This window comes from Mya arenaria, chromosome 7 (assembly GCF_026914265.1).
Source record: "Mya arenaria isolate MELC-2E11 chromosome 7, ASM2691426v1".
Classification (NCBI taxonomy): domain Eukaryota; kingdom Metazoa; phylum Mollusca; class Bivalvia; order Myida; family Myidae; genus Mya; species Mya arenaria.
Genome location: NC_069128.1, coordinates 25698632 through 25712731, shown reverse-complemented (window position 1 = coordinate 25712731; position 14100 = coordinate 25698632). Strand labels below are relative to the sequence as shown.

Below are 14100 nucleotides of genomic sequence, written 5' to 3'. Positions count from 1 at the left end.
GACTCAACAAAAATAAAGCCAGAGTTACGGGCATTGCTATATACACGCTTATACACTTTAATAGGTAAGTTATTAATGCACAAGGGAGCCACAGATCAAATGCATATATGCTCGTCAGTTTTTGTCTTCACTCAAACAAAGGGTATAACTCATTTATTAAGGCTAGAGTAATAGGCTTAACTGAACATGTGCTTTCTGTTTCTGGCAACTTGTGTACCAAGTTTCATATGAATATCTTGAACAGTTTTAGGGTTGTGGGCAAGGTTAGATTTTTTGCCCAATGACACTGATGACACCGCAGATGATGGCAGTGATAACAAGACTATGACAATTCATTGACTATTTTTCTTAAAAGATACAAGCTAAAAATAAAGTAATGCTGTCAAATTATGGAAGTCTTATGAGCATGCAGTACTTCAGTTCATTTTATTTCTGATTTTGTGATAAAATATAATAGGAAGTTGTAAATGGTATGATATACAAATTTAATTGTTCATAATATAAATGTAAGGTGAATTTCACATGCAAAGACTTTGAAAACATTTAGGTATTCTTAACTCATAATATATCGAAACATGCAAGCAATTCCAAAAAAGAGAGTCTACAATGCATTCTGATGATAGTGATATCTGAAATCTACCAAATCCTATTTCCATAGCAACCTAAATCGCAGGCAGCATAAAGTTTAACTAGCATGCATTTTCCTAAGCAAAGAATAAAAAAAACAATCAAATCACGCAAAAACATGAACTTCAAAACCACTTGCACCAAAACAATGTAATTTGAAGAATATCCAAGTTGATGATGACTTGTTGCCATGGAAAAAATCACCATTGCAACAAGAATCACCATAGCAACCAGAAGGTCATGGCATTGTAACAAAAAACTTACTCACCAGTTTTAAGTGCCCCATAACCTAAATAGACCAGTGCAAAATCTATCACCATGACGACAACAAAACAAGAAAAATCCTACACTACGACAATTGTTAGGGAGTTAAGTACACGCAATGTTGATAAAGGCTAGTGAAACTAAGAACAAGAGAACTGCAAGTGGATGCCAACGCTTGTCTCTTTTACAGTCAATCAAGGGGCATAAGTTAAATATTATTATAGCTTCATACACAGTATTGAAACTGGTATACATCTGGGGCCGTATTCAATAACCAACTTAGATTTAAGTGTTTTGATTGGCCTATATATTTAGCTGACCAATAGGCTGAATGGAATCACTGAGGCATGTCTAAGGATAAGGATAAGATCAATATTGAATACTGGCCCTGAATGATTGATCTTAGGCATTTAACAATGACACCAAGGCTATCACAGTATCTTAACTTTATTCTTTATTAAAACTGGATGAGCTAAACAAACCAACCTTACATCTATTGTTAGAGTGTTAAGTACACAGTTACGAACACAATGTTGATGAAGGATGGCAGAACTTTGAAAATTCTCCATAAAAAAAATTGTAATAGGTTAGTTTACATCAATTAACTTCTATGTACGAGTAATATTATTAAGAATTTTGATTTCATAAGTTATGTATAAGAATTAATTCATCTGAGGGACGACCTGTTTCATTACATAAACCATGTTTTCACAATGGAGGGTCTATGCAAAATATGTTCAAGAAACTTGTAAATACAATACTAACAATAATTCTTTTAAAATTCCCTTACAAAATAGTGTTATTTTATGATATTGTTTTTTTTAACTTAAAAATACAGTAAATATTAGTCTTGAAATGGTCTAATAATATGTTCAGCCTATACTTATGACATAAGTTGTTTTGTTCATTGAGCAATACAAATAAAATCATTAACTACAAGTAATACTAAGACAACATAAATCAAATCTAGAAAATAAAGTCAGTTTAGATATTAACATCGTCAGCAACCACACTTTTTAATTCTGTTTACACTAGTACCTTGGGAAAATTGACTGAGAAAATCTAGTTTTCATGAATATTAATGAGATAGGCGAGAAAACTCTTCAACCAATGAAAACTTTTGTTACAATTAAATACTCTTCAACTAAGAAGATTAACTATGTAATACAGGGGTTTTGTTACTAAATATAGAAAAGAACACACAATAAAATTCCATAAGATTAGATTCGAAGAAAGTCCCCATTCTGCACCAATACCTCATGAATTACTCATGACTACGAGATTTTCAGATTTTCGTAGATAAATGTCTCACAGCACTAAATGAAGTAAAGTACAATACTGTACCGTGGGTTTCTGACGATGTGATATTAAGAGATCTGAACAATTCACAGCTAATGTTATTTCGGCTACATTGTGTTAATCACTCAGAGCTAAACTTAGGAAATGGAAACCAAAGGTTGACTTAAAAAATACTTACTAAAATTTTCTACACAGCAAATTAATATGAAAAATGTTAATGAGTTAATATAATGAAAAATGTAACATAAATTCAATTGATGACTTAAAATTGACAACAGTTTTATACCACTGTATGTTAGGGACATTCTGAATGATCTGCTGTTAAACAGAAAGAACATTTCAACTCAACCTCTTTACAACACAGTGAAATGTGTACACCTTTACCATTATTTTTACTATTACCAAAGTGAATAAAACCAAAAATACAATTTAATATTTTAGTTCTGTATTTTTTAAAGATTAATAAATGTTTTAAGGATTGGACTTCTACATATGTAAACTCCCTATTGCTTTAAATTTGCGATTTGTGTACAGTTAAAAAATATTAAATTTAGCCTTTATAGATTGGGTTTTCAAATAGTAGAACAAAGAATCAAGTTAAAAAGGGGCCAAAATATCGCCAACATTTTTTAAACTGTACGCAAATCATTCGCTTTTTTTGATCGATCATTGAAGTGAAATGAGTTAAACATAATAATGCATTCACAAAACCACATTTCTTGCATTTATCAATTGTAACCTTATATTAGGCCCCTTCAAAAAAAGCAATATTTATATCATACATTTCTGGCAGATAAACATGACATGTCTTTATTCAAGAATAAAAATGCAGTTGCAGAAAGTAGAAAAACATGGAGAATAATTTACCTCGCGTTCAGAAATTGCTTGAATAATCTCTGCCCATTTGGTATTGATAGCATCAACAGGTCGTTGAAGGGTTTCCGCGGCAACATGTGACATGTCTTTGAGGGCAGATAACTCTTGGTTAAGTTGCTGAATCTCAGTAACATGAGGGTGAATGGAGGCTTTGAATGACTACAACAGAAAATAAATACATGCTAAGCGTAAAACAATAAATATATGCGTAAACAAGGGAATGAAACTATCCGGAAATCATTAAGATAAAATGGGGTGAACTGAAGGTTACATCACACAACTATAACAAAAATAACAAGAGATGTTTGTCAAACATTATACCCCGCTAAGTGCCATGTTGTCAGGATATTTTGAACAATTGAATGAAATATGCATAGACCGAAATGACAGCTGACTTGTGATTGACATTGGATGCCATTGAGGTAGTTTTAAGATTAAGACCATTCAAAGTGTGAGGATAGTAGGTACAGCTTTTAATCATGTTCAGATGATGACTGATATTTGCAGATAAAAATTTATCCTCTTAGTAGCAGGGAATAAGTAAACATGACGTAAATTTTGATGATGAATATGAGATTTGACATTCACCTTTTAACTCAAAATCCTCAAAAGGAGTCATCAACTGGTCACCCCCAACCTAAATGTCAAGTTTGAGGGCCATGGGTGCATGCATTGTCGAACAACCTTTTCCCATTCAAGGTGACTGTGACCTTAACCTTTGACTCGATGACTCCTAAATCAATAGGGTACATCTACATGTCATGCCCAGCCTCCATGTCAATTTGTTGATCATAGGTCAAGGCATTGTTTTCACTCGGAGAAGCTTTGTTAACTTTACGTGTTAAAGGTCACCGTGACCTTTACCTTTTGCCCGATGACCCCTAAAATCAATAGGGGTCATCAACTGGTCAGGCCCAACCTTCATGTCAAGTTTGATGACCATAGCTCCAGGATTTCTCAAGTTTGCGTTAAAGGTCACTGTGACCTTGACTTTTGACCAGATGACCCTAATATCAATAGGGGTCATCTACTGGTTTGAGGGCCATGGGTGCAGGCATTGTAGAGTTATTACTCGGACAACCTTATATCATTTAAGGTCACTGTGACCTTGACTTTTGACTTGATGACCCTTAAAATCATTAGTGGTTAAAAAAAAGCCAAATAAAACAAGTCACCATTTTACAAAGAAAAGGGGAAAATAAACAATAGGAGGAAGGGGAAAAATAGAAATGGAAGTTGGGATGAACACCAACTGTACACAACTGTGTCTTATACCTTCAGCTCCTCAATCTGTTGTCCCAGCGTGTCCACGTCCGGTGATACAGCCTTCATGTTGGCAAGCTTGTGCTGAGATGATGGCAGCCACTCGTCTATTGCCTGTAAAGGGAGATAAGTTGGTTTTTATTATTTTTTAAACTACATGAAATAAAGATTTAAAATGATGTTTTGATACTGCTAAAACTAATTTTGTGAAATCATTGTGCCTAAGAATCATATCAATATTACCACCATCTTTGAGTCTCTTGCTAGAGTAAAAACGTTCTGACTGTATACATTTAGTATGAACAAACAAAAGATGATTTTTTTGTAAAGAAAACTAACTAAAGTTTGTACCAATAAAAAATTGACAGATACAAAGCATTATTAAATCCACCTATAATACTCTCTTTTAAGAACCAATTACTGATCCAGTCAAAATTGATCTCTTAGGCTCTCTACCATCATATCATCATTCCGAATACTTTCTGAAGTGTTGGAGCCTACCTAGCCTCAAATGCTCTACCCATACTTTAGCCATGAACATCATCAGCCAGGTTATGTATATTCTCTAGCTGCTTTTGAATTCCTTTTAGCCTAGGGTAACCCATAACGTCATTATATTTAATTTCGCATACCTCAGGAAGTTGTCAGAACCTACCTGCAACATCAATTACTCATCCATTTCTTCAGCAATAGCTTAAACAACATCACTGGAGTTGTGTATATTCTCACGCTGCTTTTGTATACCTTTAAGCCAAGGGTAACCCACAAAGTTGATATAATTAATTCCACATACATCCTGAAGTTATTGGAATCTATCCACAACATCTAAAACTCTTCCCTGTCTTCAGCATTGACATGAACATCATCAGCCAGGTTGTCTATATCCCCTAGCTGCTTTTGTCTAAAAACCACCGGATCACCCCAAAGCCCAATATAATAAATTCCACATACCACCTGTCAGAACCTATCCGCACCCCTAAATTCTCGTCCCTTTCTTTAGCAATGTCATGGACATCATCAATCAGGTTGTCTATATCCTCTAGCTGCTTTTGTCTCTCAAATAACCAAATATAACTTTTTCCACTTACCTCCTGAAGTTGCTGGAATCTATCAGCATGTCCGAGTGCCACCCTCAAATCTTCTTCTCTCTCCTTAGCAATGTCATGAACATCGTCAGCCAGGTTGTGTATGTCCTCTAGCTGTTTACGTATCTCTATGAGTCCAGGGTCGCCCACAAGTCCACCCAGCTGTTCACCCTTTTGGCGACATTCGTCCAAAGACAGGCGGCTTTTGCCTAGCTCCTTTCTTAGCTCCTAGTAAAGGAAGTAGACAAAGGTGAATTATATGACAAATGGTATTACCCAAAACCTTACATGAGTTTTTAAGTTTTAATGTTTAGTACCAGTATGTCAATTTTATATCCCAGATTGATATATCAGTTTAGCAAAACGCTTTCATAGCCCTATGAATATTGGCAGCAAAACATTTTAAATTGCATTTTTTACAGAGTATTATTTTGGTAACATCTTAAAACATGTCATTGAAAAAAAACAGGTGCAGAGCAAATGCAATGCAACACTGTGTGTTCCTTTTCAGTCAAACAAGGGGGATAACACAATAATCAGTAAAACCAGCGTTACAGACCACGCATAAAAAGTGGGTAGTGTTTCTGGCAACTTGTATACCAATTTTCATTAGAATATCATTTCATTACAAATCTTGAATAAGTTAAGGCCAAGGTTAAAGTTTTTGCATGAAGGCAATACCACCAACAAAGCAGACACCAAGCCTTTCATGGTACCTTGACTTTTTTATCTTCGAAACAGATGAGCTTAATAGAAGCATTTTTTTTTTTTCAAAACATCACTTTATTAACATTCTATGTGTCATTCCTTTTAAACCAACTGAGTTCGGTTACTTCATGGTTAAATCATTCCCCACCTTAAGCTCTTTTTGTTGTTCCTTCACTGTCTGTGGGTCGACCCCTGGTGGCTCCTGGGATATCATGTTGTCCTTGAGGTCACGTAAAGAGGTCATGACCTCTCCACAAAGGTCATGGAACCGGTCAGCCACATCAAGGGCTTCCTGCAGGGCTGTCTCTCGCCCAGCAGCCCCATCTGCGATATCATTGGCTAAGCCGTTAAGCTCGGAGATCTTCTGTTTTATGTCATCAGCTGGAAGAAAGACAGTGATATTCTTTCATTATAATAAATTACTACTGTAACTTAAACATCTAATTTACTCAGCTAAACTTCCTATTTCTGTCTAAAAAGACAATGTTACTTGAGCCTGTGATAGAAAGTTTTATAAAGGGGGTGAAATTCAAAGGCATGTTGTTCAGCATAAATTACACAACTTGTCACAAAATCTTCTTATGACTGTTGGCAAGTATGGGCAGTGAACTTAATTTCTTGAATGGCTGATAAGTTATTTACCAAAAAAACCATAAAAAATGCGTATGGACAGATGGACAGACAGAGTGATTACTATAATAGGGCACCCACAATTTTTTGCAGGACTAATTTACCATACTTCGATATTGTACTTAAACGGTTTTTTTACGATTTTTTATATACTCGAGAAAAACAAATCTTTCAACAAATCTAATCAATAAAATTCACATTACAAAGTATTACTGTTACACATACCTTCAATCTCATCCTCACTGCCTTGAGCCACAACCTTCTTGGCCCCTTCTATGGCCCTATGAATGTGTGGCTTTGACCTTTCCAACTCTTCCATAATGATCCTGTTCTCTTCAAGATCGTCTTTCAGTTTGTCAGGGTTTGCGGAAATTGGGTCAGCATTAACGATCAGGCGATTCAGACCTGATAGGTCTTCTAGCAGGTAATCTAGGCCGTCCGAGACCTGAAATAATTTTAGTTTTTATTCTTGGCCATGAATCTTTAAATGATTATTAAAGAGGTAAAAATAGTAACTTCACAAGTAGGAAGGTAAATTCTGCTGTAATCCATGCAAAATTAAAACAAAGCTTCATAAAAAGTGCTGCTTTTTCTCCGAAATGAGAACAAGCTGTGTATTCTTCAGAAAGCTTTGCACAAGCTGTGGGTTTTTTTTACTAAATTATAGCACTTGAAAAACAGAGTAGAATAATTGTATTACTAAAATATTCTCATACTACACAACAATTTAAACAGCTCTGCTCAATCCTCTTTATACTGTTTTATTGCATTTTGTGACTTGACTAAAATTCAATTTTTTCAAAAAGATTTATCAAAATTACATTTATTAAACTGGGAAACAAACCCTTACCTCTTGCGTCATATTTTGTCGTACATCCGTCATATCCCGTAGTTTATTCCTAGCTTGGCTCTTCAGCTTGACGAACCTGTCGTTCACATTAACAAGCTTGTTCTGTATCTCACTGGCGTCACTGTCACCACACAGTTCCATCAACTCCAGGCCAGTGGCGTTCAGGTCGTCTATGAAAGGTTTGCGGTCATCTATGATCTGCTGTGTAGTCTGAAATACAGTATGTAAGAAAACGTTCAACATATGTTTGTGTAAAACCTGTTTGAAGTGAATAATTAATATCAGCAACAGGCCCGAATTTCTTCAAACTTCTTAAGTCTCTTTTAACATGATAAAGCTAAACTGACTATTTCCAGTTTCTTTAATTGACGTATTATTTTCATATTTAAGGGTTTTTAGACTTTACCGGTAAATAGGAATTATCTTTATGATAATCATAATAATAATTTTCATTTACTGAAATCAAATTTAAGTACAAATTTTGGCTAATTGAAATAAGCTACTTAAGCCTATTAAGCTTAAGAAGTTTCAAAAAATTGGGCCAGCTGATAATGTTAACTTAACGATGATCTAACAATGTTTAGTAAAGAAACTAAATCTGATGTTGTAATTAACGGGAACCTAACCTTAGAAGGAGACAGACTCACAAAATAAATCAACCAGACCAAAAAGGATAAACAATGATGTCCTAAAATTAAAAAGAAAAAATTCTTTGAATCTCCAACTTCAGATATTTTATTCAATTATTCTGATTTTTATTTCGACATTTTAATATCTGTACTTTCAAGTTAACAGCTAATATATTTGTTTAGAGGTGAAGTTGCTTACATTAACATGATTTAAATATACATGCTAGTAACACTGGACTTACCTTTAAACTCTCATGCTGTTTCTTGACCTGTTCCAGGGAATCCCCAGGGGACCCTTGAGTCTTAAGCTCCGCCTCCATCTCATCCAGCCAACCAGATACCTCCGCCTGGCTCTCACTGAATGAGGTAGCCAATGGGAGGGCAGCTTCCAACTGCTGGAGGCGGTCTGCACTTAATTGGCACACTATGTCAGCCTGCAGTTAGAAGAAAGAATATCTTTAGAATAAAGAAAACAGTTAATCTAAGAATACACTATATAGAATTATCTTTTAAAAAGTTGGCAACTGAATTTTTTTAGTTTGATTATGATGAAAGCTGACATTTTATGGAATTATAGTCAATCCTTATTAGCTCCAACTCCTAGGGAACGGCGAAAATACTTTGAGTCTCGGAAAATTCCAGCCAAGTGGGAATGCTTACCTGTGACTTGATGTCTTCTAGTCTGCTCTTTATTTCATCTGTCTGTGAGTTTGTCGTCTCACGTAACATCTTGTTACACTTGTTAATGATGTCCTTGACTGCATTGCGTTTGTCATTGAGGTCAGCATTGAATGACTAGAAGAAAGAAAACAATTTGATGTTTCTAAAAAACAAACAAATGATTTATTGTAAGTTATGAAAGTATTTCAGCAACCAAAAAAATAATTGTACGTTTAAAATATTCCAAGGCATCCAATGGGAGGTATTTTGGGATTTTGTTTTAAAATCCAAATAGTTCTTCACAATATACAGAATAAGAAATGCATCATCCAAGAATATATCATTCCATCTAGCCGGTTTATCTTTTTTCTTGATTTTAATGAAAGGTTTTTAAATTAATGATACACTACACCCATTCATATATTTAAAACGTATTTCCAACTTTACAATATCATTGACATTGCTATATGAAACAGAAGATGCTGAAACTTTAGGCTAAAGCAATTTCTGACAGACTTTCCTCTATTGATTGCCCCCAATATTAACTCCTGTCAATCATGCATTATAGAACAGCTAACTCACTTGTTTCATCTTTAGAAGTATCTAAGAATATCATACTAGCTCTTCGAGTCAATATTGGCTCAATCTTATACGATATTAAAATGATAATTATTCTTTAGGGGAAATAATAAGGCCCAAAAAAAAGTAAATTTGGTTCGGGTTACCCAACCCTCCCTACGAAATAGGCGCCAAACCTACCGTTTTTATACTCATTTTTGGTTTTGCTTTTTTAACTGTGTTTTAATATGCAGTTTAAAACCAGTAATGCTTTAATATACAGAAGATAACTGTAATACCATTCTCCAATGATGAAAATAAAGTTCTCATTTAAAGGCTATCTTTACTGGGATGATGAATATTATGTATAGTTCACTTTTGCAAAAAAAATACAGATTAATGTGACACAGGTTATATGAAGAAACATGGTTTCAATCAATTTAACAGAAACAAATGTTTTATTCTCACAATTATGATGACGGAAAACATTACTCAAACTAATCAATTTGCCACAAGCTGAAATAATTAAAATACCAAATTTAAGTTCTTGTTCATTTTAACACCTGCAAAAATGTATACTACCAATTGCTTAAAATTATAGGTATGTAAGAATAAACAACTATCTAGTGACAACAAAAACGATCTCGTGATTTGCATACCAAGTTTTCTTTCAGTTGCACACCCAATGTTTCAGGCTCAATGCTGATTGGTTCAGCCGTGTTGATGTCATTCTCTGCCTTGTCCAGATAACGCAACATGCCATCAACCTCGGTAAGGGCCTGGAAGATACAGTGTTAAAACATAAATTGGTGACATAGTTAGTTAAAATGGAAGCTCAATGCTGTTTGGCTAAGCCGAGTTGACGTCATTTCCGACTTTTTCCAAATAACGCAAAATGCTGTCAACCTCGATTCGGGCCAAGAAGATACAGCTTTATAGCATGAATTGGTAAACATAGTTATAGAAAATGGATGCATAGCGTTTCAAACTCAATGCTGATTGGTTCAGCAGTGTTAATGTCCAGATAGCGCAACATGCTGTCAACCTTGGTAAAGGCCTAAGAGATGCAGCGTTATAGCATAAATTGGTGAACACAGGGCCAGTGCTTCAGAAATGTTGTTTAAATCAACAACGTTTTAAAGGACATTGTTGTTAACTATAATTATGTGAAACATTTGATGTTGTGCTTAATTTTTAAAACAAAAACTAGAAGAGATGAATGAGTTGTCTCAAATCTTGTTACAAATCTGTATCCATCAAACTTCCAGAGAAGTAACAATTTGAAAGTTAACAACGATAAATTTACAACATTGTTAAATTTAACAAATATCTGAACAATCCACCTATGTTACTCAAAATGTGTGCCCAGTGTTACAGCCTCAATGCTGATTGGTTCAACATTTTTCTGCCTTGTCCAGATAGTGCAGCATGACACAATGTAACCCCACACAAGTAAGGGCTTAAATAATACAGTGATATCATAAGGCGTCAACAAACAATTTCCACTAAGACAACCAACCTATTTTTTCCTCTTCCTGAAAATGTGAATTTTTTGAGTGAACACGTTAAAATTTATATAAAATTTTCTATAATATGATATATCCTGATATAGGTCAGCATGGTACAGAATACCGATTCTCAAAATAATATTTGGATTAAATAAAGTCATTCATACCTACCTACCCTATTTATTTTTAGAAAATGTTGGTGGAAACAAAAAAAAAATGTTTTTGCCTAAGCTACATCACTTGTATGTTACATAAAGGTTTGATAATGTACTAGCACTATTTTTTTCTAACACTTGACCAAGTTATATGCTTTTTTTGGACATCATTCATTTCTCACGTTTACCTTACCTCTGAAGAAACTTGCTGTAAAAGAAACTCTTTCCTTTGCTGTCATTTCATAACTTCCATAAAGAGTCAAGGGTTAAAACTTAACAAACTGTTCATTACCTCCAATGAAACTTGTTGCACCAGCAGCTCCGTCAGTTCATGCCATTTTGACTCCACTTCTGATAACCCTTCCTTCATCACGAACTGGTCACACACATTATCATCGTCCATCAGTTTCCGTGATGTGTTACGGAGATTCTCCATGTCAAACTCGTGCTCACGTTTTTCCGAGTAAAGGGTGTCCACTTTGGCCTTCAGGGCTTTCTGTGTGGTGCCTGTAGGTTTATGATATCATGTCAACGGTGCCTCCAAACAAAAAGTTATTTAAAGTGCATTTTTTAAAACATTTATTCATAAATCTTTATGCGATAAGACTAAAAATTAAGCAGAATACTTCGAACATATATCTATACATGTTTGGTAACCTTGACACAGGACAAAATAAATCACTATGCTTAAAATGAACTTTTCAAAGATAAATATATACATGTAGGACGTTTCCGTGAATTTTAAAGCTGCACTCTCACAGATTGACCATTTTAACTTCTTTATTTTGTGTCTTGGAATAGGTCAATTTATGCTTGATTGCCTGGAAAACAGTGATTTAAGACTGCTGGAGATCTGTTTAATTGTGAGTTATCTTATATGATTGAATTGAAGACACTGATACCAAAATCAGCTGATTCTGAAACAAAAATTAAAACTAAGACAAATCAAAACTGTCAACCTGTGAGAGTGCAGCTTTAAATCATTTTTACAGTTAAGATTCACATACCTTTAGGTTTGTTCTTCAGTGACTTTATTGCTTCAGTGACCCATCCATCCACATTTCCCATCAAAGCATCAATATCATTGATACTTGACATAACTTCTTCCAGCTCAAAAGTCCGCATTTCAGCCTTCTTCTCCAGGTCTGACATAAACTCACTCAGATCAGCTAAAGCCTCTGTAGCATCTTGAGCAGATGAAGTGTTTGCTGCTTCTTGGCTTAGTCTTTCCACCAACCCTTTGTTGGTTTCAATTTCAGCATTCATAACCCTCTGATCCTGCAGCTGTTGATTGAGTTTATCTTTGTCAAGGCTGATAAGAGGTCGATCGTCAAGCATGTTTTCAGCTTCTGTTGCCCAGTTTTTCAGTCCTTCCACCCTATTTACAACGCTCTGTTGTTGAGAGACTGCCTTGTCCAAATTCTGCTCCTTATCAGCAATCTCTTCACTAAGTGCATCATGTTTCTCTCTTATCTCTTCAACCTTCTTCTTAATTTCATCAGCCTTCTCTTTTTCACCCATTTCCATCAAACCAGCCACAAGCTTATCAGCAGCATTTGTAAAATCCTTCAACTTCCTTTCTTGTCCAATCAAGTCAGCTTTCAGGTCTTTCAACTGTGCATAATTTTGTTTATCTTCCTCCGCATCTTTACCAAAGTTTTCCTCTTCGATATTGCCCAGCTTCTGCTCAATATTGGGATAGATATTCCCCAGCTTCTCAAGTACATCATCAAATGTCTTCTTATGCTTGGCAAGCCCTGTCAGTTTGTCAAGATGTTTAGCGCAATCTCTAGAGATATCTTTGAACTTAGACTCTAGTGATTCAATCTCTTCATCAATAACCTGACTATCTCCTTCTTCTTGTATTGGAGGCATAAACTGAAGGCGCTTTCTGAAAGTTTCTGCTTCTTTTTCGAATTCCTGAAATGTGTTTAATAACATCATGATACATTTGGACCAATATAAAGAGTAAATGAAACAAATTCAAATGTATTCACTAATTCCAGATAGCTAACACAACAATGTAAATGAGTCAATGTCTATTTTAAGGAGTTACAGCAATTATTTTTGCTTCCTTTTCTTTATAAGTATATCATGGCCATTAATTTTATTTGGCGAAAGGTTTAAAGGTCTAAACAATGTTGTGAATTATAACTTAAAATGGAACAAGGGATATTTCTAAGAAATATATTAATCATATTTCAAAGACCAGACATCCCACAAATTTTTACCTGTGCCTGATCTTTGAAGTTGTCAGCCATCTTGATGACCTTTGCCAGCTCCTCTTCCTTCCCTTGTAGCTCTTCAATGAACTCCTGGAACAATATACATCACAGTTTATATGCAATATGCAGACTGAAGTGTTAAGATTAATAAGATGAGAATTTGTGACATCCAAACATTGTCGGCCATGTTGATGACATTGGCAAGCTCCTTTACGTTTAATGCCTTGCAGCTCTTTATGAGTTTTACTCCTGAAACCAAGCAAATATTACATAATTTCCATATTACAATAGTTCAGACTATTAAAAGGCTGAGTATGATTTCATCATGATGGCTTGCTTTTTCATCAACTGCTCCTCTTCTCCTTAATAGCAACTCCTCAGTAACGTCCTAAAACCACACAAATTATAACCTCAATCTGAAAGGATTGCCTGTAATGTGAGCAATAACTATAAAATAACAAAGCTGCTGGTCATCTTTTTGATTTTGGACAGTGGTCAAAACTTTTCATTTTTTTACATAAAAGTGCAAAGAAGGCCATAGACACTGAAGTACCTTCTGACAATCAAATGGCAGACTCAAAACATTGTTTATTATAATGTCCAGAAAGAGAGATACAGAGAAAGTGTGTTCAGAGTTTGAAACAGTTTTTCATGAATGAGGTAATGGAATGTGTTGACATTGGTTATATAGCCATTGAAAATTTTACCAAAATCTAAAGCAGATATCATAATGACTTACATTTTCTAATTCCTCAAATGATTT

At 34.8% G+C, this 14100-nt stretch overlaps 1 protein-coding gene across 5 annotated transcripts in view; it reads right to left on the bottom strand.

The window, feature by feature from the left end:
• The window catches only part of LOC128240342 (microtubule-actin cross-linking factor 1, isoforms 1/2/3/4/5-like), a 100675-nt gene that overhangs the window by 42263 nt on the left and 44312 nt on the right, over window positions 1–14100 (bottom strand). For 4 of the 5 annotated variants that reach the window (XM_052956952.1, XM_052956948.1, XM_052956953.1 and 1 more), the window contains exons 18-30: window positions 13344–13427; window positions 12120–13032; window positions 11405–11619; window positions 10109–10228; window positions 8892–9026; window positions 8474–8665; window positions 7603–7812; window positions 6978–7197; window positions 6271–6503; window positions 5418–5642; window positions 4342–4443; window positions 3058–3225; window positions 896–916 (exon numbers count right to left, since the gene is read on the bottom strand). In XM_052956952.1, the coding sequence (XP_052812912.1) occupies window positions 896–916; window positions 3058–3225; window positions 4342–4443; window positions 5418–5642; window positions 6271–6503; window positions 6978–7197; window positions 7603–7812; window positions 8474–8665; window positions 8892–9026; window positions 10109–10228; window positions 11405–11619; window positions 12120–13032; window positions 13344–13427 (2838 nt within the window). The remainder of the gene's footprint in view (window positions 1–895; window positions 917–3057; window positions 3226–4341; window positions 4444–5417; window positions 5643–6270; window positions 6504–6977; window positions 7198–7602; window positions 7813–8473; window positions 8666–8891; window positions 9027–10108; window positions 10229–11404; window positions 11620–12119; window positions 13033–13343; window positions 13428–14100) is intronic. The other variant, XM_052956950.1, reaches the window with a different exon arrangement.